Source organism: Capra hircus, chromosome 12 (assembly GCF_001704415.2).
Source record: "Capra hircus breed San Clemente chromosome 12, ASM170441v1, whole genome shotgun sequence".
NCBI classification, from domain to species: Eukaryota; Metazoa; Chordata; class Mammalia; order Artiodactyla; family Bovidae; genus Capra; species Capra hircus.
This window is the reverse complement of record NC_030819.1, coordinates 50,957,113-50,978,618: the sequence shown is the minus strand read 5'-3', so window position 1 is coordinate 50,978,618 and position 21,506 is coordinate 50,957,113. Positions and strand designations below refer to the sequence as shown.

Sequence of the window (21,506 nt, the reverse complement as noted above, 5' to 3'; positions counted from 1 at the left end):
CATCGCTTGTGTCCCCTCCCAAATGCAGAACAAAGACTTTTTTTTTTTACTTACTCACATATCCTGCTATGTTAATACTACACAGGGTATGAACCCTGTAGTGTTCAGAAAGGATCATACATGCAACATTTTTATTGAAAAATGCCATTACTAATCAAGTTTGTTAGAAAGTAAATAAGACTCAGATTTAGAGACAAGACTCAGTATTCAGATGGGTCACTTAGCTGTGCCTGTGTACACCGTAAAATAGCCAGCATGTGAAAGTAGAGCAGTGCCAGCAGCAGGAGTTTTAAGTTGCATTTACTCTGCGCGGTTAACTTCATGCACTTCTCCATCTTGAATCTGTACATGGTAGATTTACGTGTGCTCTGTCCCAGCAGAAGGTGTCTCTAGCCATGACTCTCTGTTTTCTTTCTTCCTGCTTCCTGAAAGGTCAGCAATAAGACAGAGACACACATGTGTCTCCAACCCTCTTGAAGACAGTTTCAGAGAGTTGAGAAACAGAAAAGGGCTTTTAGGGAAAAAAATATGGTTAGACAGGCAGTAAAGAAAGAAAGAAGCACATGACCTCCTTTTTGTGCCCACAGGCTGTTGTCTGCCATCCTCAGAGTTTCAGAAGTTGAGTCTCGGGCAATAAGGGCTGACCTCACACACCTGCTAAGCCCTCAGATGGGCAAAGACATTGTCTGGTTTCTAAAGCGCTGGGCAAAGACTTACCTCCTGGTGGATGAGAAGCTGTACGATCAGGTCAGAATGTGGCACTGCTTGACTGGGTTTGCATTTATGAGGATAGGGTTTAGAGAAATGAAAACAATTTTCTTGGTGATTTTATCAGTGTGTAAGTAATAGCCAAGCATCTTCCACACTGCGTGGACAGTGTGCTATTTAATTTTAATTAACTTTTCCTGGAGTGCATTGTGTGATTCTGCATACTTTAAGCTCTGTGAGGTTCAGAGTATTATTTAGGAATGGATTAATTTACGTTCTCTGCATTTAATGTAAGTACGTGCCTATGTTCCTGGTACGAGAATAGTTAAAGCTAACAGAAAAGCCACAGTGGGGAATATCTGTGGGTTAAGGATGTCCTTTCTGGACTTCAGGAAATGAATACCTATAGAAAATTGGTGTGAGGTACTTCAGGTTTCGTGCTCATTTCAGTTTGGTTTCTCTGTGGGTTTTTCTTCCTTTCTTTTCAGCAGATCTTTCTGACCTTAAATATTTGTTTTCTCTCTGAAGATAAGTGTGCCGTTCAGCACAGCATTTGGAGCAGACACAGAGGGCTCTCAGTGGATCGTTGGCTACCTCTTACAGAAGGTCCTGAGCAATCTCTCGGTGTGCAGCAGCGAGCAGGGCCTCGCGGACGACACGGTTCAGCTGCTTGTCACGCTGGTGGAGAGAAGGGAGAGGTGAGCAGACACTGACCTCAGGTACTGCCGCCTGAGCTCCGCCTGTCAGGTCAGGAGAGGCTTTCCCACTGACGGACAGTCGCCTGGTCCTGAGGTCCAGGGAGACCCTGCAGTTTTGGAGCAGTGATTAAAATGGGGGTCCCAGCCCTCGGGCCATGAATGGGTACTGTCCATGTCCTGTTGGGAACCTGACCGCCCAGCAGGAGGTGAGTGGGCTTCACCTGTATTTACAGCCGCTCCCCATTGTTGGCACCGCTGCCTGAGCTCCGCCTCCTGCCAGGTGAGGGGGCAGGAGCACAAGTGAGATGCGCTTGAATCATCCCCAAACCACCCCTACACCCTGCCCCTGTCCGTGGGAAAATGGTCTTCCACGAAACTGGTCCCTGGTGCCAAATGGTTGGGCACCGCTGCTTTAGAAAATGTATCAAACCGTTGGAACAAATGCAGAAAGGTCTATCCCACATTAGGAGTAGAGTGGTCTAATTTGAATTTTCAGGTATCCCATTAGTATTACCCCATTTTAAAGATGAGAAAAACTGGTGATTTAACAATTATTTTAATTTCACAGAATAAAATTTTTAGTGTGTTCTACAACAAATTCTGCGAATGTTTTCCGTTTTCTTACTCCGTGGATCCGTGGTTGTGATTACTCCTGTCGCTGGCTGCTGTATGTTGAGTTCTCACGGTTTACCAGATGCTGCTCCTGACATTGCATGTGCGGCGTCTGCACGTCTTATTAGTCTCAGTCCTGAGGTTCAGAGCTGTTATTCCCGTTACCTTTGTTTTACAGATGAGGAAACTAGTAATTAAGAGAGATTAAATAAATTTTACCTTGACAAATGGCTAATTGGGTTTGAATACAAGACTTCCAAGTCTGTACCAAGTTTATCATGCTGGACTTTAAAGTAGTTAAATCCAGTTGTTTCCCACTTTTGTTACTGAGTGTCCATGCAGGGTAAGTAAGTAATGCATCTTATGCCTGTCGTTTCTCCCTGCAGGGCAAACTTAGTGATTCAGTGTGAAAACTGGTGGAACTTAGCCAAGCAGTTTGCAAGCCGAAGCCCACCTCTGAATTTCTTGTCCAGCCCTGTGCAGAGGACGCTGATGAAGGCGCTTGTCTTGGGAGGGTTTGCACACATGGACACAGAAACCAAGCAGCAGTACTGGACAGAGGTAACGCCCCTCCCCCCCCCCCCATCTGCATGGCATCTCTGTGTCGCCCATAAGTGAAAGTGAAAGTCGCTCAGTTGTGTCTGAGTCTTTGCAACCCCATGGACTGTATAGTCCACGGAATTCTACCAGCCAGAATACTGGAGTGGGTAGCCATTCCTTTCTCCAGTGGATCTTCCTAACCCAGGGATCAAACCCAGGTCTCCCACATTGCAGGTGGATTCTTTACCAGCTGTGCTACCAGGGAAGCCCTGGTGTCTCAGTGTCCCCAGGGAAGCCATGTCACCTGTGGGGGTTATGAAATAGCCCTGTTTCCAAAGAAGGTCGTGTTCTGAGGTGCTAGGGGTTCAGACATCCGCATTTCTATTTGAGGGGATGTAATTCAACCCATGGGCTTCCCAGGTGGTACAGTGGTAAAGAATCCAGCTGCTGATGTAGGAGACCTATGTTTGATCCCTGGGTTGGAACAATCCCCTGGAGAAGGAAATGGCAACCCACTCCAGTATTCTTGCCTGGACATTCCATGAACAGAGGAACCTGGTGGGCTACAGTTTATGAGGCTGCGAAGAGTTGGACACATGACTGAGCACAGCACGAATGCAATTCAACCAATAGCAGCCACCCTGGACACAGTGTCTTATATAAGAAGCTTTCAACTGGCACTGAGAATTAGCAGTCTGTCATCTCTGTGATTGGATGCTCTCAGTGCTTGAGAAAGGGCATAAGAACAGAAATAGGCAATGGTCTGACTTTAGAACTGGATTGTAAACCAGCCCAGTCCCGTTTCTATTTAAATTTATTATCGTATGTGCAGCTTTAAATAATATTAAGACATCTTCATGGTTACTCATATTTACTTGTACCCATGGTGGACCTCAGTATCTGGAGTTATGGTCTGTGCCAAGAGGAGTTGGGAAGGAAAGAGACAGACTCAGAGCTTATTGGTCTTCACCCATAGGACAGAGTTGCTAACCCTAACCCTTATTTCTAATGGCAGCAACTGCAGCCTGCAGGCCAAATCTGGCTGCTGTCTGATTTTATAAATAAAGTTTTATTGAAATACAGTCATGCTTAATCAGTTACATCTTTTCCTTGGCTACTTCTACACTACAGTGAAATCATAATTGAGTAGTTGAGCCAGAGATAGTGTGTCCTATGAAGTCTAAAATAGCTACACTCTGGACCTTTATAAAGGATCTTTTTTTTCCCCCCATAAGGGAAAAGAGATGAGAATAGTAACAGAATTCTGTGAATGGCATTGAGGAAGTCACATTTTTTTCTTTTTCTTCTCAAATTACTGAAGGAAGTAAGATGATCGCATGCACTTACATGCTTTTTCATAAACAGTAACTTCTTTATTTCATTTTTACTGGGATGATTGACATAGATCACTGTGTAACTTTAAGGTTTGCGGCATAGTGGTTTAACTTACATATGTTGTGAAGTGCATTGCTGCAGTGAGTTTAGTTAGCATCCATCATCTCATGGGTACCGAAAAAGAAGAAGCAATTAAAGAACATTTGTTTCTTGTGATGACAACTCCTGAGATTGCCTCTCTTAACCTTCCCACATCTCCTACAGCAGTGGTTAACTGTGGTCACGTCATGTATGTTATACCCTCAGTGCTTCCTCATCCTGTAACGGGAAGTTTGTGCCTTTGACCGTCTTCCTCCTTCCATGAATGAATGGCATGATTTCCTTGTTCTTATGGCCAAGTAATATTCCACTGTGTGTATGTACGTCACCTTCTTTACCCATTTGTCTGTCAGTGGACAGACGGTTGCTGCCAAAGATGGTTGCTGCCTCATCTTGGCTGTTGTAAATGGTGCTGCTGTGAACATTGGGTGGATGTATCTTTTTGAATTAGTGTTTCTTTTTTCAGATAAATACCCAAGGTGGAATGACTGGATTGTGTGATAATTCTGATTTTAATTTTTTGAGGAACCACCATACTGTTTCCATAGTGGCTGCACCAACTTGAGTTCCCACTGACAGTGCATGGAGGTTCCCTTTCCTCCACATCCTCACCAGCACTGTTTCTTATCTTTTTGAGGATAGCCACTCTGACAGGTGTGAGGTATTTCAGAGAGTTTTGACTTGGTTTTCCTGTTGCCTTATCATGTGCGCACCTTTCCATGTGCTGCTGGGGGATTTGTTTGCCAGAAGTTAGGATTACCTTTGTTTTCTGTGCTTTTTTGCCTCCAACAGTTAGAAACGTTGTGGAAAGTGAATATTTGTCCAGATTGAAAAACTTGCGAGTCATACGTTTAGAAAACCCATGCTTTATTTTCTAGGTTCTTCAGCCACTTCAGCAGCGGTTCTTGAGAGTGATAAACCAGGAGAACTTCCCACAGACATGCCAGCAGGAGGAGGTGAAGCAGGAGATCACGGCCACGCTGGAGGCCCTGTGCGGCATTGCTGAGGCCACCCAGGTGGACAACGTGGCCATCCTTTTTAACTTTCTTATGGACTTCCTTACCAATTGCATTGGGTTGATGGAAGTTTACAAAAACACGCCAGAGACAGTCAACCTCATTATAGAAGTTTTTGTTGAAGTTGCGCATAAGCAGATATGCTATCTTGGAGAGGTGAGTCTTTGGTCTCTTCTAGATCAGAGCTCCTGAGAGCTGTGTAACAAGGTAACAGATACTTGACACTGAGTGAACGTTATTTGAAATAATATTCTTGTGCCCCCAAAGCATTGTTCAAAAAAACTATTTTCAAAGAATTCAGAGTTCAGAGGATGGCTCGTTGAATGAATGTAAATTCTTGCCCTAAAAACGTTAGTGATTAGTCATTTCTTTTGACTAGTATTTTACTCCTTATTCAAATGAAGACTATTTGATAAAACAGTTGGATTATGGTAAAAAATTGTAACCAAGTTCTCTGTGGTGGAACCCTGGGACTTAGAATCTGAGCTGGTGATTTGTGTCTTTGTTTTATAATCAGATGAATGTTTAGACTAAGTTCTTTTATATTCAGTCAGCAAAGGTGTTCCCGATTTGTGTTTTGTTGTTGTTGCTGTTAGATCAAAGTGGTGGTTTAGTCGCTCAGTCGTGTCCAACTCTTTGAGACCCCACGGGCTGTAGCCTGCCAGGCTCCACTGTCCGTGGGATTCTCCAAGCAAGAATACTGGAGTGGGTTGCCATTTCCTTCTCCATTAGATCAAAGGAAACTGCTCAAAAGTGAGGTTTCATTTTGTAAATGGTGTTAAGTGTCATCACAGGTGCGTTGTTCAGTGGTTAGGCCAGGGCTGTTCATTCTAATCTTTGGTACTCTGTGCTTTGTGCTTCTGCAAGTTAAACCATTTTCAATCTTAAAATAAAACTTGTCATACAAGAAGTTGAAGTAGTAAAGCAGTTCTGTTGCCAAAATCATACTTTCTCATATGTATTATCAAATGCACACAAAGTGTCAAATTTTATGTTAGAATACTACTAACACTTTAAATGCAACTGTAATCTTACGGTTTTCCATTTTTATTAATGCTTTAATATAGTTTAAAACAAGTGTTAGAGCAACTATCAGAATTTATAAATTTATTATATCCAAATTTAAATATTCTTTGATGTTTATGTTTGTTTCCCAGCCAGGTTCTCCCCAGTAGCATAACTTCTGCCTACTTTTTTCCAGTCCAAAGCCATGAACTTGTATGAAGCCTGCCTCACTCTGTTGCAAGTGTATTCGAAGAATAACTTGGGGCGGCAGAGAATTGATGTCACGGCCGAGGAGGAGCAGTACCAGGACCTTCTCCTCATCATGGAGCTTCTGACCAACCTTCTGTCCAAAGAGTTCATAGATTTCAGTGACACAGGTAACATGTGCGAGGCTTTGGTGTGGCCTCCCTGGGAAGCTCCGTTCACACAGTAGGCAGAGTTGGTCTCTGTGGCTGTGGGGGCGGGTGGGAGGCCCAGCGCCCTGTGTGCCAGGCTCTCCTCTTCCAGAGATGTCAGTGCTGGTGTCTGCCCTTCACAAAGTTCTGGTCGGTACCAGGCATGCTCCTATTCAGCAGCCTGAGGCTGGTACCGCTGCTCACTCACGTGAGAGGGGAGGAGATGGCACAGAGAGGCTGTGCCACTTGCCCAAAGGCGCACAGCCAGCAGGTAGCAGGGCTGGTGCTCGCATCCCTGCATGGACTCCAGAGGCCGTTGTCTTCAGTTAGTTTTATTGACTCGCTCCTCTGTGTCCTCTGAGGTACACCTAGGGAACCCGAGCCCTTGGTCAGTGCGGCTTGGGAGCCACTGAAGTTGGGCGCTGGCACACCCTTCTGTGAAGCCCTGCGCTGGGGGCCCCCCCGCCAGCAGGACCTGGGGGACGTCTGTTAGCCGTGCTGGGCCTCCCTCACTGTAGAGGGGGTGTGATAGTCAGTGCCTGTCCAGTCAGGTGGGTTAATGATGAGCTGCAAGGTACTTCTGATACCTGCTCTCATCACTTACGGTCTCGTCACCTCCACTGTCACAGGCCAGTGCGTCTGGGTGATTCGGCCTCATGGGTACTGCTGTCTCCTCTTCTCAGAAACCTCCCGCCCCCTGGGCTCAGCACACCCGACACTGGACGCTGTTCTTTGCACCGGTCACTTTTCTGTCCACTCACCAGCGGTTTCAGGGCCCTGAGATGATGGGCCTTCCCTGACCACTGTCTCCAGGCCTGGCTGCTCACGCGGGTGTTGGTCCTGGGGCTCCTAATTCATTCAGGCTGGCACTGCGTCACCTTTCCTAGATCAGGTGACCCTGTAACGCCTCAAGCCGTCCTGACCTTTCCCTCGAAGGGTGCATGTGACACAACTTGCTGAGGTTCGAGCACTGTGCCCATTGGTGTGGGGACTTCTGAGGGGAGTGTGGACCATAGTATGTGAGCCCTGAGCCCCGACTGGAGTTGAGAACTGAGGTTGGGAGGGACAGAGAGCTTTGTGTGAAGGGCATTTGGAGGGGACAGAAGACCTCAGGCTCCCCCAGGAGTGAGCCGTGGAAAAGAGGTTATGGGTCACTGTGGACGGGCAGGTTTTCAGAATAAAAAAGCAAAAGGATTAAAATCATAATAACATGTTAGAAAAGAAATTGAGGCCAAAATGCTCGGGATTGAAAGTACAAAATAAGGGTAAAAAGATTAGAGTAAAGGTGGGTAGAGTTGAAATCTAGAAGGAAAAAAAAAAATGAAGACAGTTAAAGTACAAAATGATAAAGCAGCAGCATTAGCTGATAAAACAGATGGTAAAATTGAAAAGAATGTTTTTAAGTGATTATTATAAAAATAAAGATAATAGATAGAAAATATTTTAATATTATGAAATAAAATTAATAACACTGGGTGAGATATCAAAGCACATTACCATTCCTCGGGGAGCCAGCGGCTGCAGAGCCAAGTGCCACAGTCCAGGCCCAGAGCCTGTCCTGTGAGCAGGTGTGGGGCACGGGGAGCCCCACGAGCAGCCCAGACTTCCTGCCAGTGGGACCGAGGTTCAGCAGTGCCTGGCTGTGGACAGTAGGGTCCTTCCAGTTAGAGCTGAGCCTCTGGAGAGAAGGACAGAATTACACTGAAAACATGGTTTTTAAGTAGAGGTAGGTTTTTTTTTTCTAAACCTCATTTTTTTTTCCCTCCTTGTTGTGAGTGTAATATGCTCATAGTAGAAAAGATGTGAAGTATATAGACCGAAAAATCACCCATACTTTGACTTAATCCAGAGTCAGCTGTTTCAGTTGCTTTTTGTTAATTTCTCTTCAGATTATTTTGTACAATTTGTTTTGTAGTCATAGTCCAAATATAATTTTATATTCTGCCCTTTTCATTGTTAGCTTTTCCCTTGTCATTAACACATCTCATGACTTTCTCATGGCTGCATGTTAACCCACCTGTTTTCCTAATATTGAACATTTGAAATACTTATAGTTTCTTAGATGTTTATTATGGATTTTGGTCCTTTATCCATTTAGGTCTTTAAGAGTCTTAGTAATTTATGCCTCATTTTTGGATTAAGAATAGTAATTCTTTGTCATATTAGCAACTTAAAAAAAAACAAACCTCTATTTTATGGAATATTCCAGTATTTTTCTCCATTCTTTTTCAGCTTAGAAAAATCCCACGTACCTAGGAGAAAAATGACTACTGCTATGGAAATAATTTACTCCACAATATGACCATTGTGTCAGTGGAGTCTACTTTACTTTTCAAAAAATGTTGATGAAGCATTAGTTTTACTCTCATCGCTGTAGAATGATAATGTCAACACAGAATATCTGCACCCAGTGCTCAGACCCTTAGAACGAAGCAGGGAAGGAGGACCCAGGTGTCTGTGTCATCCTCCCATGGATTTGTTTTGTCCTGGGCTGTGACTCCACTTTCCCTGTCAGGTGGGAGAGTGTATCCGTCTGTTGATGTTGCAGCTGTAAGACCGCATTGTTGTCACATTGCAGATGAAGTGTTCAGAGGCCAGGAGCCCGGGCCGGCAGCAAGCAGGTCTGTGTCGGCGGCTGACGTTGTGTTATATGGAGTGAACCTGATCCTGCCCTTGATGTCACAGGACCTCTTGAAGGTTCGTGAAGAGAGGAATGTGAACGTTGAAACCCTGCGTGCTTGAACGTGAAAGTTCAGGATACTTGGGACACAAGTGCATGTCTGACTCAGTTAAGAGCTGGTACCTATGAAGTGTGCCTGAAGACAGAGCCCGTGTGCTGCTGTGCTGTGTCCTTCACGCCTGTGCCCGCCCCTGCCCTCTGCCCTGGCCCCCCAGTGCCAGGGAAAGACCGCGTCTTTCAGAGACTGAGTGCTAGTGTTCGCTGGTCGCGTGTGTTCAGCAGATGCAGTAGGTTGTGTGTGTGTGCAGTTGTATGTGTAGGTGTGTCCTCTGGTACTTTCCCGGCACATGCCCAGGCTGAGGGGCTGGGCAGCAGGGTACATCCCAGCCGCTCCTGGACAAGCAGGTGGAGACAGCAGAGCTACCTCAGCTGGTCACTCTCCCTGTGTCTGACTGCACTGGCCTTGTCTCCTCTCACCAGTCTGTGTCGAGGGTGTGCTGGTGACGAGGCCTCACACCCCTTCTGCCCCGCCCACCCCAGAACCATCCAGGAGTAGGAGGGAGAGGAAGAGGGGGCTGGGTGCTACACAGAATAAGGGGTGGGCAGAACATGAGGAGTGTGTGCTATACAGAATGTGGGCTGGGGCTGACCCTGAGCAGTGTGTGTGTACACACAATGAGGGGGCAGACCCTGAGGGGCGTGTGTGCACACAAAATGGTGGGGGATGCCCTGAGGAGCGTGTGCATACACAGAATGTGGGGCAGACTCTGAGGGGCGTGTATACACACCATGGGGGGAGACCCTGAGGAGCATGTGCTACACAGAATGGGGGGAGAGACCCTGAGGAGGGTGTGTACACAGAATGGGGGGGAGACCCTGAGGACTGTGTGTACACAGAATGGGGGGGAGACCCTGAGGAGTGTGTGTACACAGAATTGGGGGGGAGACCCTGAGGAGTGTGTGTACACAGAATGGGGGGGAGACCCTGAGGAGTGTGTGTACACAGAATGGGGGGGAGACCCTGAGGAGTGTGTGTACACAGAATGGGGGGGAGACCCTGAGGAGTGTGTGTACACAGAATGGGGGGGAGACCCTGAGGAGTGTGTGTACACAGAATGGGGACAGAGAGAGACCCTCCATGTCTGTGCAGTTGAGGGTGGGGGTAAGGGTTGTTAGTTCCCAGCACAAGATCTATTAGTTGCTAACATACTTGCTTTATTGCAACTGTTTTTTACATCTTATTTGTGTCTTTGTGTTTTCTGTATCCTGTATGTGTTTTAAACAAACAGAAGCTTGATGCTTAATGCTTTATTCCACTAATGAAAACAGGTATCATTGAACATCTAAATATTTAATATTTCTTTTTCAGTTTCCAACTTTGTGTAATCAATACTACAAATTAATCACATTTATTTGTGAGATTTTTCCTGAGAAAATACCGCAGCTTCCTGAAGATCTTTTTAAAAGTCTGATGTACTCGCTGGAACTAGGAATGACATCATATCCTTTAAAAATGTGTCATGAGCACTTGGCACTGGGGAAAGAGGGTGCGTGAAGAAGCATTTTCAGGAGTTGTGTTTTTCCTTTGGTTGTTTAGTCTAATTTCTTGAAAAGCAGCGTGTCTTAGGTACAGTGATGCTGTGTTTCTTTGTGAATTTGCCTCACCTTGGCCTCCTTTCCCAGATCCTAGGGTCTCTGGTCCCTGGTCCCAGAGTCCTGTCTGATGGAGCCCAGCCAGTGGAGTCGGGCCCTGTTGCTGGCCTCTGATCTTAGTCCTGCTTGGTTGTGTGTATCGTAGTCAGAGCACATGGAGATCCCCCAGTCCTGGGCCCTAGACCCGTGCGGGCAGGCTGGGACACAGTGGGGCCCTGGTCTCTCATCTCACTCAGCAGACTCCCACATATTCACTTCAGTGCGCTCACTTCTAGAACAGTCGTCCACTGGCTGACAGCTCTAAGTGTTGTGTTCTGAGTCACAGCTCTCTGTGCTCGTTGTTCTTTGACTGTGGTGATCAGAATGAGTTCGGAGGTTTGCCAGCTGTGCCTGGAAGCCTTGACTCCGTTAGCTGAGCAGTGTGCAAAAGCCCAGGAGACGGACGCACCCCTCTTCCTGGCCACGCGGCACTTCCTCAAGGTGAGGCGCTGGGCGTTCCCGCCAGGCGGTGCCGACAGCTTTATCCCTGACAAGACTGTCTTTCTTTCCACTGTGGTTTCAGGAGCTCAGCTTCGTAGCATCCTCGGATACCACTCCTCTGTCGCTTTGTGTTCTTGAAATTCCATGTGGTGACTGTACCAGTAATTCAATAATCAGATAACTTCATTTACCACAGCAAGCAATAACATCTTCACGTTTGTCCTTGGCATTTTAGAAAACTATTTCTTTACTTTTAGAGTTAGTTAATAAATAAGAATAACTACCACCTTCTTTTTCCCTCTTGGAATGGGGAGGGACTGAAGGGTGGTATGGTTGTCCATGTCTTTATTGAGAGGTGTTCCCGTGTCTTTCAGCTGGTGTTTGATATGCTGGTTTTGCAGAAGCACAGCACGGAGATGACCACCGCGGCCGGCGAGGCCTTCTACACGCTGGTGTGCCTGCATCAGGTACTGGCGAGTCCCTGGGCCTCTCCTGGCTCATGTGGCTGGCGCTTGTTCCTCGGGGACTGGGCCTCCATGTGTCTGCACCTTCCTGGAAGCCTCGTTCTCAGTAGCTCGGGCGTTCTCTGTGTTTATCTGACAAGCTGTTCATAAGTAGTTACTTTCCCTTCTCCACTGTCATTACCATCCTTTGCTTGATGACTACCCTCAAACTTGTCCTGAACACCTGTGCTGGAAGACACGGCCTCTGTCCTTGAGGAACTCAGTTTTGCAAGGAAACAGGATACAGGAGCCTGGGCACCCCGAGGAGTCTGCCCTCAGGCGGCCTGGAAAGCCGCAGTGTGTTGTCTCCTAGGACAGGGTGGACAGCTGTGGGTGGTTGGAGCCTGGAGGCCATGTGCAGTGCCCCCTGATGGGGCGGGCATGGTGGGGAATGCAGGGGTTGGGCTGGCCTGCCCATCTTCCACAGCTCCGTGTCCCCCTTCCCAGTGGAGGGGGTCCCTGTGGGTGCAGGGGAGGGCTGTGCATTTGCTGGGCCTGGGACCTAGGGTAGGTTTTGAAGAGCCTCGCATGCTACTTAAAGACCACCTTCCTGCAGCACCTGGCTCCAGGGGGCTCAGGGACTCTTGTCACCTCTGCCATGTGTGGTGCCCAGCTTGGGGGAGGGGTGCTCCTCCATTACTTGCTTCCTTCCCTCTGCCTTCTTCCTCCACCCCTGGACATAAGCCATTCCATCTTGGTGGCCTTTTAGAAAACACAGGCACACGTTGTAGAAAAGAGGGCAGGGCCTCAGGCTTGGCTGGTCTGGCCCTAGAGCCACTGCCATTCCTGTGACTGGGGGAGTGACATGCGTGTGTGCGCTTGTGTCTTTGTGTGTGTACGCTCATGTACTTGTGTGTGTGTATGTGTACACTCAATCCCTGTGCACAGGCCCGCCACCTCAGGCAGTTAGGTCAGCTCCATGCTGAGGGGTGGGGTAGGGTGTGTGCCTCACCCCTCTTGTCCAGATGGGTTTAGCATCTGGCCTCCCCACTTGGGTTCACGATGCCCCAGGAAACTCACAAGAAGGAGTAACAGCCGCTTTTTTCATAGTGCTTATTTTAGAAAGCTGCCCTGCCTGGGTTCCCTTAACCCACACCCTGTTGGCTGTGCCAGGCTTTATGGTGGAGGGCATCACAGGCAGGGAAGCCACGCCCACTACCGGTCCACGCCACTGAGCACGGAGCACACCTCCCTTCTGCTGCAAAGGAGGCCGGGCCATGCCCCTCCCCGCCCCTCGCCCAGCTCCTGTCTGCACTTGGTGCATGCCCTGTGTCGTTGCTCTGCGGGTAGGATTTCTGCATCGACCTCCAGGAAACCTGGGAGTCAGCTTGTAGACTTAGGGCCCAGGAGTTTACCATAAATCTACCCACCAAGAGTATCGTAAAATGCAAAATAAAGTGCTTTGAAACAGCAAGGAGAGGTAGCGGCACAAAGTAGGTCATCCTTTGGGCTCTGGACGCAGTTCTTGGGCTCTTTCTTGCTCAAAGGCCTCTGGTCTTGGCTATGTCCTTGCCTCTCTTTGTGGAGAGCTTTTGTCTGTAAAGCAGGGGTGTCAGCTGTGTCCACCTCACAGGCTTGTTACACAGCAGTGAGTTACCAGTGGAAAAGCTCAGAGCAGGAGGTGTCAAGGATCAGAAGAGCTGCTGGCCTGCCTTTTGGGCCCTGCAGCCCACTGATTGGTGTTTTGTGTAGTGTCTGAGGATGATCATGCTCTTCTGTACTTACCTTAGGGATGCTCTGCGCCCTTCTCTCTTCAACAGGCAGAGTACTCGGAACTGGTGGAAACACTGCTGTCGAGTCAGCAAGACCCAGTCATTTACCAGAGGCTAGCTGATGCCTTCAACAAGCTGACTGCGAGCAGCACGCCCCCCGCGCTGGACCGGAAGCAGAAGATGGCCTTCCTGAAGAGTTTAGAAGAGTTTATGGCAAATGTTGGTGGTCTCCTTTGTGTAAAATAAACAACAGAGCTTTATGCTGTACCAGACCCTTCCTGCGAAGTGCACTGAATTGCTGAGAGTTGACTAGAGTCTTGTCCTGTTCATCAATCCCACGGCCGCTCGGACTCTGGAGAGCCTGCCAGCTCGGGGTGTGATGCGGGGAGAGTCGGCTCGAATCGGCTTCTGCTGTAGGCGTTAGCCGCCGTGCGGCGTAGGGCTTGTACTTTGTCAAATGAAACTCAGTATGTGTGCAAACACATGTGGGCACCAGGAAGTACATCCCCAGTGCCTTTTCCCTCTTTGACAGAGCATCAGGTGGCCGCCAGCGTCCAGTCTTGTCCTTACAGACAAGCTGGATGTCTGCTCGGCCACTGGCCGTTGACAGCACATCACCGAGGAGCTGGTTGAAAGGGTAGACCCCGGGGCCCAACCATGGACCCTCAGAGTTTGTTTATTGGACCCTGGATTCTTCATTTTAACAAGCTCCTCTCCTCTGCCACCCTGCAGCTTTCAGTCAGTGCGGGAGACACTGAACGCTTCTAGCGATGTGCTCCCCCCAGCCCAGTCCCGTCCTTCCCTGGGAGGGGCAGGTGCTCCAACCAGAGAAGGGCACCAGGGTGGGTGTCTGTGGCCTCTCATTGCCCCCTGTCTGCTGGGTCACGGCAGCCTGACCACTGCAGGTCCTATGAACCTGCTCTGATGCCTGAACCAGAGGAGAAAAATGTGTGTCTATTTTTGTTCCATAAAAATAACTTTAGGAACTGTAGCCATTTCATTGCCTTAATTTTGAGAAGAAATTACAAAAAGAAGCAGAGTGTTTTAGTAAGAAATCAAGTCTTGACGCTTCAGAGTTGGTTTAGGGTGTTGGCTGCTATGAACCCAGGGCCCGTTTGATTGTGTCTTTGTGGTTTTGTGGGTGAAATGAAAGGCTCATTCATACCTAGTCTAACTTTCTGAGTACGTTTCTGTTTCTGTCCACCCTCATGGCCCGTGGCTGATACTCTGCTCTGAATGGCTTGCTTAAGCAATAACTCTTTTTAAGGATGTGAATTGCTGGTTCATACACACACTTAAAGGTGGAGATGTCAGAGCAGTAATTACCCTCATTTCACAGGAGCCACGTGAATTTAAGAGATTAAAAAGTTCACCTTAGATACCTTTGATTTTTCTAATCAGGATTTGTGTACTGCTGTCATACTCTCCTGAGCTCTGTGTGCCAGCTCAGATCACAGAAAGGGAAGTGAACTTAGGACCAGCAGGCATGTGACCCTGGCCCCTGTGGGTCAGGACCCACAGCATGGTCACAGAGGACGCGTGTGTGCAGGGCCCTGTGCTCCGGGCAGTTACAGGCCCCCAGCCTGTTGCAGGCACTGCTAAACACAGAGCAAAGCCTCAGCTTTTTGTGGAATGTTCTCTTATTCGATCGTGGCTGGTTAAACAGCTGAGGTAGAGCAGAAACGTCTTGGAAGATGTCTGGGGAAGCTGGTGTCCTCTTCCAGAAGTACACGTATGACCACCTTCCTGAGACACTTGGGACAGTGCATTTACTTTTAGGGTTCTCTTTCCTTCCCTTAGAGAACTTGAAGTCAGAGGCAGCAGGAGTTACTCTGTTTTGTGGTGTTCTGGTGTTTTCAGTGTCCCAGTGCCCTTGGGCCCAGCAGTTGTGATCTAAATACATCCCTGTCTCTCTGCCTAAGGGCACCAAGATGCAGCTGACCGGGCCCGTCCTCTTACTGTGACAAGACTGTACTCAAGTTGTTATTAAAAAGAAAGATAAGTAGAAAGGACTGCTTTGGTAAACAACAGGGCATCTGGACAGAGATGTCTTTGCTAAATTTGCCCATATTCTGTCACGATACTGTGTTTTCATTAGGAGCCATTCAGCTGAAATGAGAGTTTCTTCAGCTTGGACCAAATGGTACTGAAAGTACCATAAGACTGTGGGTTAGTGGCAGACTGGAAGGATGGGCCGCCACTGTGTCTGGGTGGTCGGAGCCAGGCTCTCTCCAGGCGTTTGTTTGTTTTCCTGGTTGGATACCTGTTCAGTTTGGGTGTTGTGTTTTACTTTGCTATGTTTGTTGACTTCCCAGTTTTGGACGGTTCTGTTATAATGGTCTTGGCTGAGTGGGTGTCAAGAATGCTGGCTTAATTCTAGTAAATTGATTTTTACTATTAAAACTGACTTGTCAGAGGAGTTTTAAAAGCAAAAACATTATCTGTGCCCCTTTTTTATACATTCAAGGGACACTGTTGCGTATTTGAGTTCCTACATGAGTGTGTTTATACTTTCTCTGGTTCACTGACAGGTTCCTTTCACCTCCGCTGTCAGCTCGCTCTCGTTTTTATTTTCCTCGGCCCTCTGTCTCTGGAGGCGCAGTCCCGGCGGACTCTGTGTGTCTTTGCAGTGTGTATTCCTGTGACAGCCTCTGACAAGCAAGCGTTCAGCAGCTCTGTGGGAAGGACTGGTCAGCGTGCAGGTCCTGTGCGCAGTCCTGGGTGGCTGGCTGCCTGGGGCACACCTGACAGCATCTTTTCAGCACAGTAATGTGAGTCTTCATGGGCTGGGAGATCATGGCATATTTCCTAACATCGCAGTTTTTTTCAAACTAGTTTTAACAATTTAGTCTTATTTCCTTGAAAACAGTGTTTCTAACTATATCACATTACTCTGTTCAGAGGAAGTGGTTACTACTTTTTTTTTTCTTCACAACTTGCATTTCAAAACCAAACATCTTTCCCCCAGTTAGCATTGCTTAACCTCCCTTACTGTCTTTGGCTGGATTTTCTCTTCTACCAAAAATGTCAAGTCTTTGTATTTCTGATATGACCATATTCTCCGTGTCTGTTAATACTTGTATAAATCCCTCAAGTACTGAAGGAAATGAGTTGTCAATTTCAAGGATTTCAAGTTTGAGTATCTTAATCTGCAGGGTCTGTTGCACCCTTAAAATGTTATTTTCATAATTTTACATGTTTCTGTTTGTCACCTCTGCTGTTAGAGGTGTTGTCCTTAGATCTTAGTAATTAGCTGTCTCTGACAATGATTCTTGTTATAAGTTCCTGAATAAAATATTAACTGTTCAGAAGAAGAAACCTCAGTACTTCTTAGGGGTTTTTCATAACCAGAGAATAAGGAACCAATTTGGATCTTGAGTTCTTAATATTATAATTTTCTGTAAATTTCTCTGTAAAACAGCATAGGTGATTTGAGGATATAATAATAATAATGTTTTAAATTATTTTTAAATGTAAGTGGATATTCTCTGACTTGGTAATAACTATGTTCTGAAAACACTGCATCTAAAAATTCTTTAAAAATTGATATTCTAAAATTTTAAAATATCCAACTTAGGTATATTGCTGAGCTGAAATTAGTTTGAAGTGCTGTAGTTCAAATTGAACTTTAAACATTTTAATTTTGATGTAAGAAATGTGACGTATTCCTGATCAGTTATACTGGGAATCCATGACATTTAGCCAAAGACTATATTTGGTTCAGGTAAAGATGAAAGCCTAACGACGGGCATCCGCTCTGTCCTGCAGAGGACGGATGACGTGATCTGTTCCTTGCCTTCAGCTCTGTGCACGTGAGTCTTTGTAAAGGTGGATGCACGGTGATAGCGAGATGTGGTCCGCATGTCTGCCCCTGCGGCTCTCACCCCAAACCGTTTTTGTCCCGCTTGCCCTCTGTGATCTGCCCTTCACCTGGTCCCAGAGTTCCCAGCATTGGAGAGCTTTTGGCCTCAGGTTTTCTTTTCAGTCTGTGTTCTTAGGCTCTCAGCTGTTAGGAGCGGTCAGAATGTACTGATGGCTGACTGTCCCAGCTTGACATTCAGCAGTGCGTCTGCGCTCTGTACCTGAGGGGGGTGTGCCCACACTGTCTCAAGCCAGGCTGCCTGGTGTGGTGTCTTCTACCACTTAAGATGGTGACAGATTGCAAACACTGGTATTGTGATTTGGTTCTCTGTACAAAGGAAAAAGCTCCATGCAGTGAGCTTTTTGGCTTCATTTCTGGTTTAATGGTCACAAAATGTTAGCACTGCTACCATTCAGCATGTGTAAAATTTTTTAAATTTATAAATATTAAAATTTTAAACTTATACTGACTTTTCAGTTTTTTTAAGAGACCCAGGGATGAGTATACTGTTTAAATATTTACCTCTATTAACATTATTAATAAAGATATAAAGTTGCATTTAATTTTTCAAAAGATGCTATAGTACGATTCTAGGAATTAAATCAAGGCCTTGTATTGAGCCAGTTATAAGCTGAATATCCAACTGATAAAATTTTATTTGTATTTTTTAATTCATGGGAGTTAAAATGTCTTCACTAAATATTTTTATTACATTTTTGTTTTGATCATGTGTGATTTGTTCATGGGAGTTTAGCTAGACTACCATATGAAAGCTATGGAATGGTGCCCCTTCATTGACCAGCCAAGCAGAGGATGACTGACACTGGGGACGTTACACAGTCAAAATAATTTTAAATAAAGAACACGAGGACATATCTGCACAGTTAAAAATAGGGAATTGCATTACCTTCTGGGAGAATACCCAACCCTAATATTAATACAATGTCCAGGATTCAGAGAGAAAATCAGAATTTCATTTATATTCTGTTGTATTGAGCAGATGTGTTTTTGTCTCAGCTCACACTCTTAGAATTTCAGCGTTATTAGTTAAATCGCTGGGGTGGAGGAATATTTGTAGTAAGTGTAGTTGGGTCATTGTTCTTGACTTTTCAGGGAAAATGGAAAAGTACCATCTGCTGTGTGTTAGGTGGACTTTCTTTTTTACCTAATCCTAAATATTGTAGACATACTCAGTGAAAGGTAAAGTTTTTATTTTTAACTTGATATTGCTTTGAATGTTTGTTGATTTCTTGGGTTATGTTGAGATTTAATTCTACTCTAAGGATGGATAAAGAAACATTATCCTGTTTAGGAATTAAGTGGAGTTCTTTCATTCTCAAGGGGGGATCTTAACCCAGGTACATCACCTGGCATTAGAGGGAACTGTAGATGGTCTTAGAGGCCACGGATGTAAAAGCCTGGTGTTGTTTCTTAGATACCATCTTTAAAATCCTAGTGCTCTCTTAAAGTACAGTGTGTTTATAGTGTGTGGTTTATGAATGATGACTTTGGTGTATTAATTAGATTATGAAACATTTTTGTATGTTTCTTAAACATAGGATCCCAGATTGGGTCCTGTGCATGCTCTATAATCTCAAATGGCAGTTCTTTTAAAACTTAAGTGGAAGCAAAGGGCGTATTTGGTGATAGCAAGGAGAAAATCTTTTGCTTGGAAACACTGTACAATACCAATGGCAGCAAGCACTGTCATTTCTACCACAGAAGTCAGCATCCTGCTGAACTCTTTCAGTGTGAATTATTTTTAACATCTAGCAAGAGAATGAACTGTGATTAAACATTGACACTTCTCAGAGCTGATGAATGGGGGAAAAAAAACACCTGAAGGAAAGAGGGGGGGGTTTTTTTGTTTGTTTTTTATATATTGTGGTCTCACTGTGGAGCGTGTGGGATTGGCCCCTCACCCCTGCTTCAGAAGCACAGTCTTGACCTCTGGACTGCCCAGGAAGTCCCACAGAGAGAGTTTAAACAGGGACATGCTAAATACTTTTATTCCTGTAGTAGTTAGCAGTTTTAAGTTTTGGTAGTGTTCACTCTTGATTGCTTTGCCAGGTCACTCTTCAGATATTCTCTCAGTAAGCCCTGCCTCTCAGGCTGCAGTTTTATTTGCACAACTGCTCATAACTGCACTGCCCCGGATGGTCCTTTCTCAGGACTGACCAGAGAAGCTGTTGGGACTGGCCGAGTACAGGGTGGAGACAAGCTCAGTCTCTGGCTGAGCTTCTTAGGGTTTTCACTGGTCACAGATCTGTCATGTGTATCATCAGTCAGTTCAGTCGCTCAGTCGTGTCCGACTCTGCGACCCCATGAATTGCAGGATGCCTGGCCTCCCTGTCCATCACCAACTCCCGGAGTTCACTCAGACTCATATCCATAGAGTCGGTGATGCCATCCAGTCATCTCATCCTGTCGTCCCCTTCTCCTGCCCCCAATCCCTCCCAGCATCAGTCTTCTCAATGAATCAACTCGTATTGGAGTTTCAGCTTTAGCATCAGTCCTTCCAGTGAACACCCAGGACTGATCTCCTTTAGAATGGACTGGTTGGATCATAGGGCCACACAAGAGGAGTAATTCCTGAACTGAGATTGATTTGAAAGTATCTTTCTAGTCCAGTTTACTTGACAAGTAGTTTCCCTTTAGTTATTTATTTATTTATTTATTGGCCACATGGCTTGTGGGATCTAAGTTCCCTGACTAGAAATTGAAGCCAGGGCCTTTGCAGTAAAAGCACTGCATCCCGACCACTGGGCTGCCAGGGAATTCCTGCAATTTCCCCTTTGTTTTAATGATAATAAAATTGCCTCTTGGTATCTTAAATTTTTTTTATGATTTGCAAAACCTATTAAATTACAATCCAAACGTTTCAGCTGAAAGAGTTGTAACTATTTGAACTTCTGACAACTGTGGTCACTTTAATTATAAAAATAACTAATACACATTAAATGGCAGATAACTATTGTCTCACATACGGAGAAAGCAGTTGAAACTTTGAAAGCTTAAAATATTATAGACCTGTTTTAATCCAAATATAACTTGCTTTAACATAAATAAGCCTTTCTGGTGAATAAAGGCTTCCTATGTCCAGTGTCCTGTGTATGGAACACTGCTACCTCTGTAAAAAAAATACTGCCATGAAAGTCGGTTATTGTCTCTCGATTCATTTTTATTCTTTTAGCTTGATATATATGTTTTCTTTCCTGCTGCTTTCCTAAACCTAAATTATAGCTGGTTTTGATGTATGCGGTTTAGTGGGCTTGTCATCCAAGCAATCAAAAAATGAAAGCATGGTTTGCCGTGAGCTTGGGGGCCGTATTTAAAGTGGAAATGACGGTATTCCCAGAATAGCAAGTGGCAACCCACTCCAATATTCTTGCCTGGAGAATCCCATGGACGGAGGAGCTTGGTGGGCTACAGTCCACAGGTCGCAAAGAGTCGGACACGACTGAGCGACTTCACTTTCACTTCAGAGTAAGCAAGCCTGTTTTTAATTTATATCCTCACCTTATACCAGAAAGGATTAAAGGTATTCAATAGAAGGTAACGTGGGAAGATGACGGAATTGCTAAGGAGGATGAGGGGAAGGCAGGCAGGGATGCTGCATGGATTGGTGGCCCTGGGGGAGGACAGTCAGGAGAGTGCTCGGGGTCTGCAAGCGTCTCCCGTCCGCGCGCAGGCGTCGGCTCTGACCCGGCGCCACCGAGGGCTCGCTCCCACCCGTCAGTCGCACACAGCGCTGCTGCTTCATGAGGGGAGGGCTTGCCCAGCTCGTAGGCGGTCTAAGCACGGGGAACGCGTCTTCGGGTCGCGGGAACCCTCGGTGTCAGGCGGGGGTCTACCGTGGCTCCAGCAGACCCACCGCGGAGGGGCTCGTGTGCGGGGTTTTAAAGGCCTTCTCTAACGTAGCGGTGGCCATGTCTGTATCTCTCCATTAGACGGAGGAGGCGGAACAGACGGGGCATTGCTGCTTGTGAAACGTACAGTGAAGTGCAAACGACAGGTCTCTTCGTGCGCGTTAAAACCTGCAGCATCTCTGCTGCCCCCGTCCTCGCGGACACGTGCTCAGCCGCGCAGCTCCAGGCGCCGGGCTGCCCCGCAAGTGGCGCGGTGCCCAAGGGCCTCCCGGGAGCGCTCGTTTGCGCGTGCGCGGACCGGACCATCCCGCAGCCCTGCCCACGACCCCGGCCCCCCAC

The 21,506-nt window shown here is 46.5% G+C and overlaps 1 protein-coding gene across 4 annotated transcripts in view; it reads left to right on the top strand.

Moving 5' to 3' along the window:
- Window positions 1–17,861, top strand: part of XPO4 (exportin 4) — a 91,685-nt gene extending 73,824 nt beyond the window's left edge. For 3 of the 4 annotated variants that reach the window (XM_018056545.1, XM_018056546.1, XM_018056547.1), the window contains 10 exons: window positions 588–747; window positions 1,237–1,406; window positions 2,405–2,579; window positions 4,871–5,164; window positions 6,210–6,390; window positions 8,987–9,105; window positions 10,458–10,588; window positions 11,104–11,221; window positions 11,596–11,688; window positions 13,485–13,705. In XM_018056545.1, the coding sequence (XP_017912034.1) occupies window positions 588–747; window positions 1,237–1,406; window positions 2,405–2,579; window positions 4,871–5,164; window positions 6,210–6,390; window positions 8,987–9,105; window positions 10,458–10,588; window positions 11,104–11,221; window positions 11,596–11,688; window positions 13,485–13,682 (1,639 nt within the window). In that variant the 3' untranslated portion in view covers window positions 13,683–13,705. Of the gene's footprint in view, window positions 1–587; window positions 748–1,236; window positions 1,407–2,404; window positions 2,580–4,870; window positions 5,165–6,209; window positions 6,391–8,986; window positions 9,106–10,457; window positions 10,589–11,103; window positions 11,222–11,595; window positions 11,689–13,484 lie in introns of all 4 variants that reach the window. The other variant, XM_018056544.1, reaches the window with a different exon arrangement.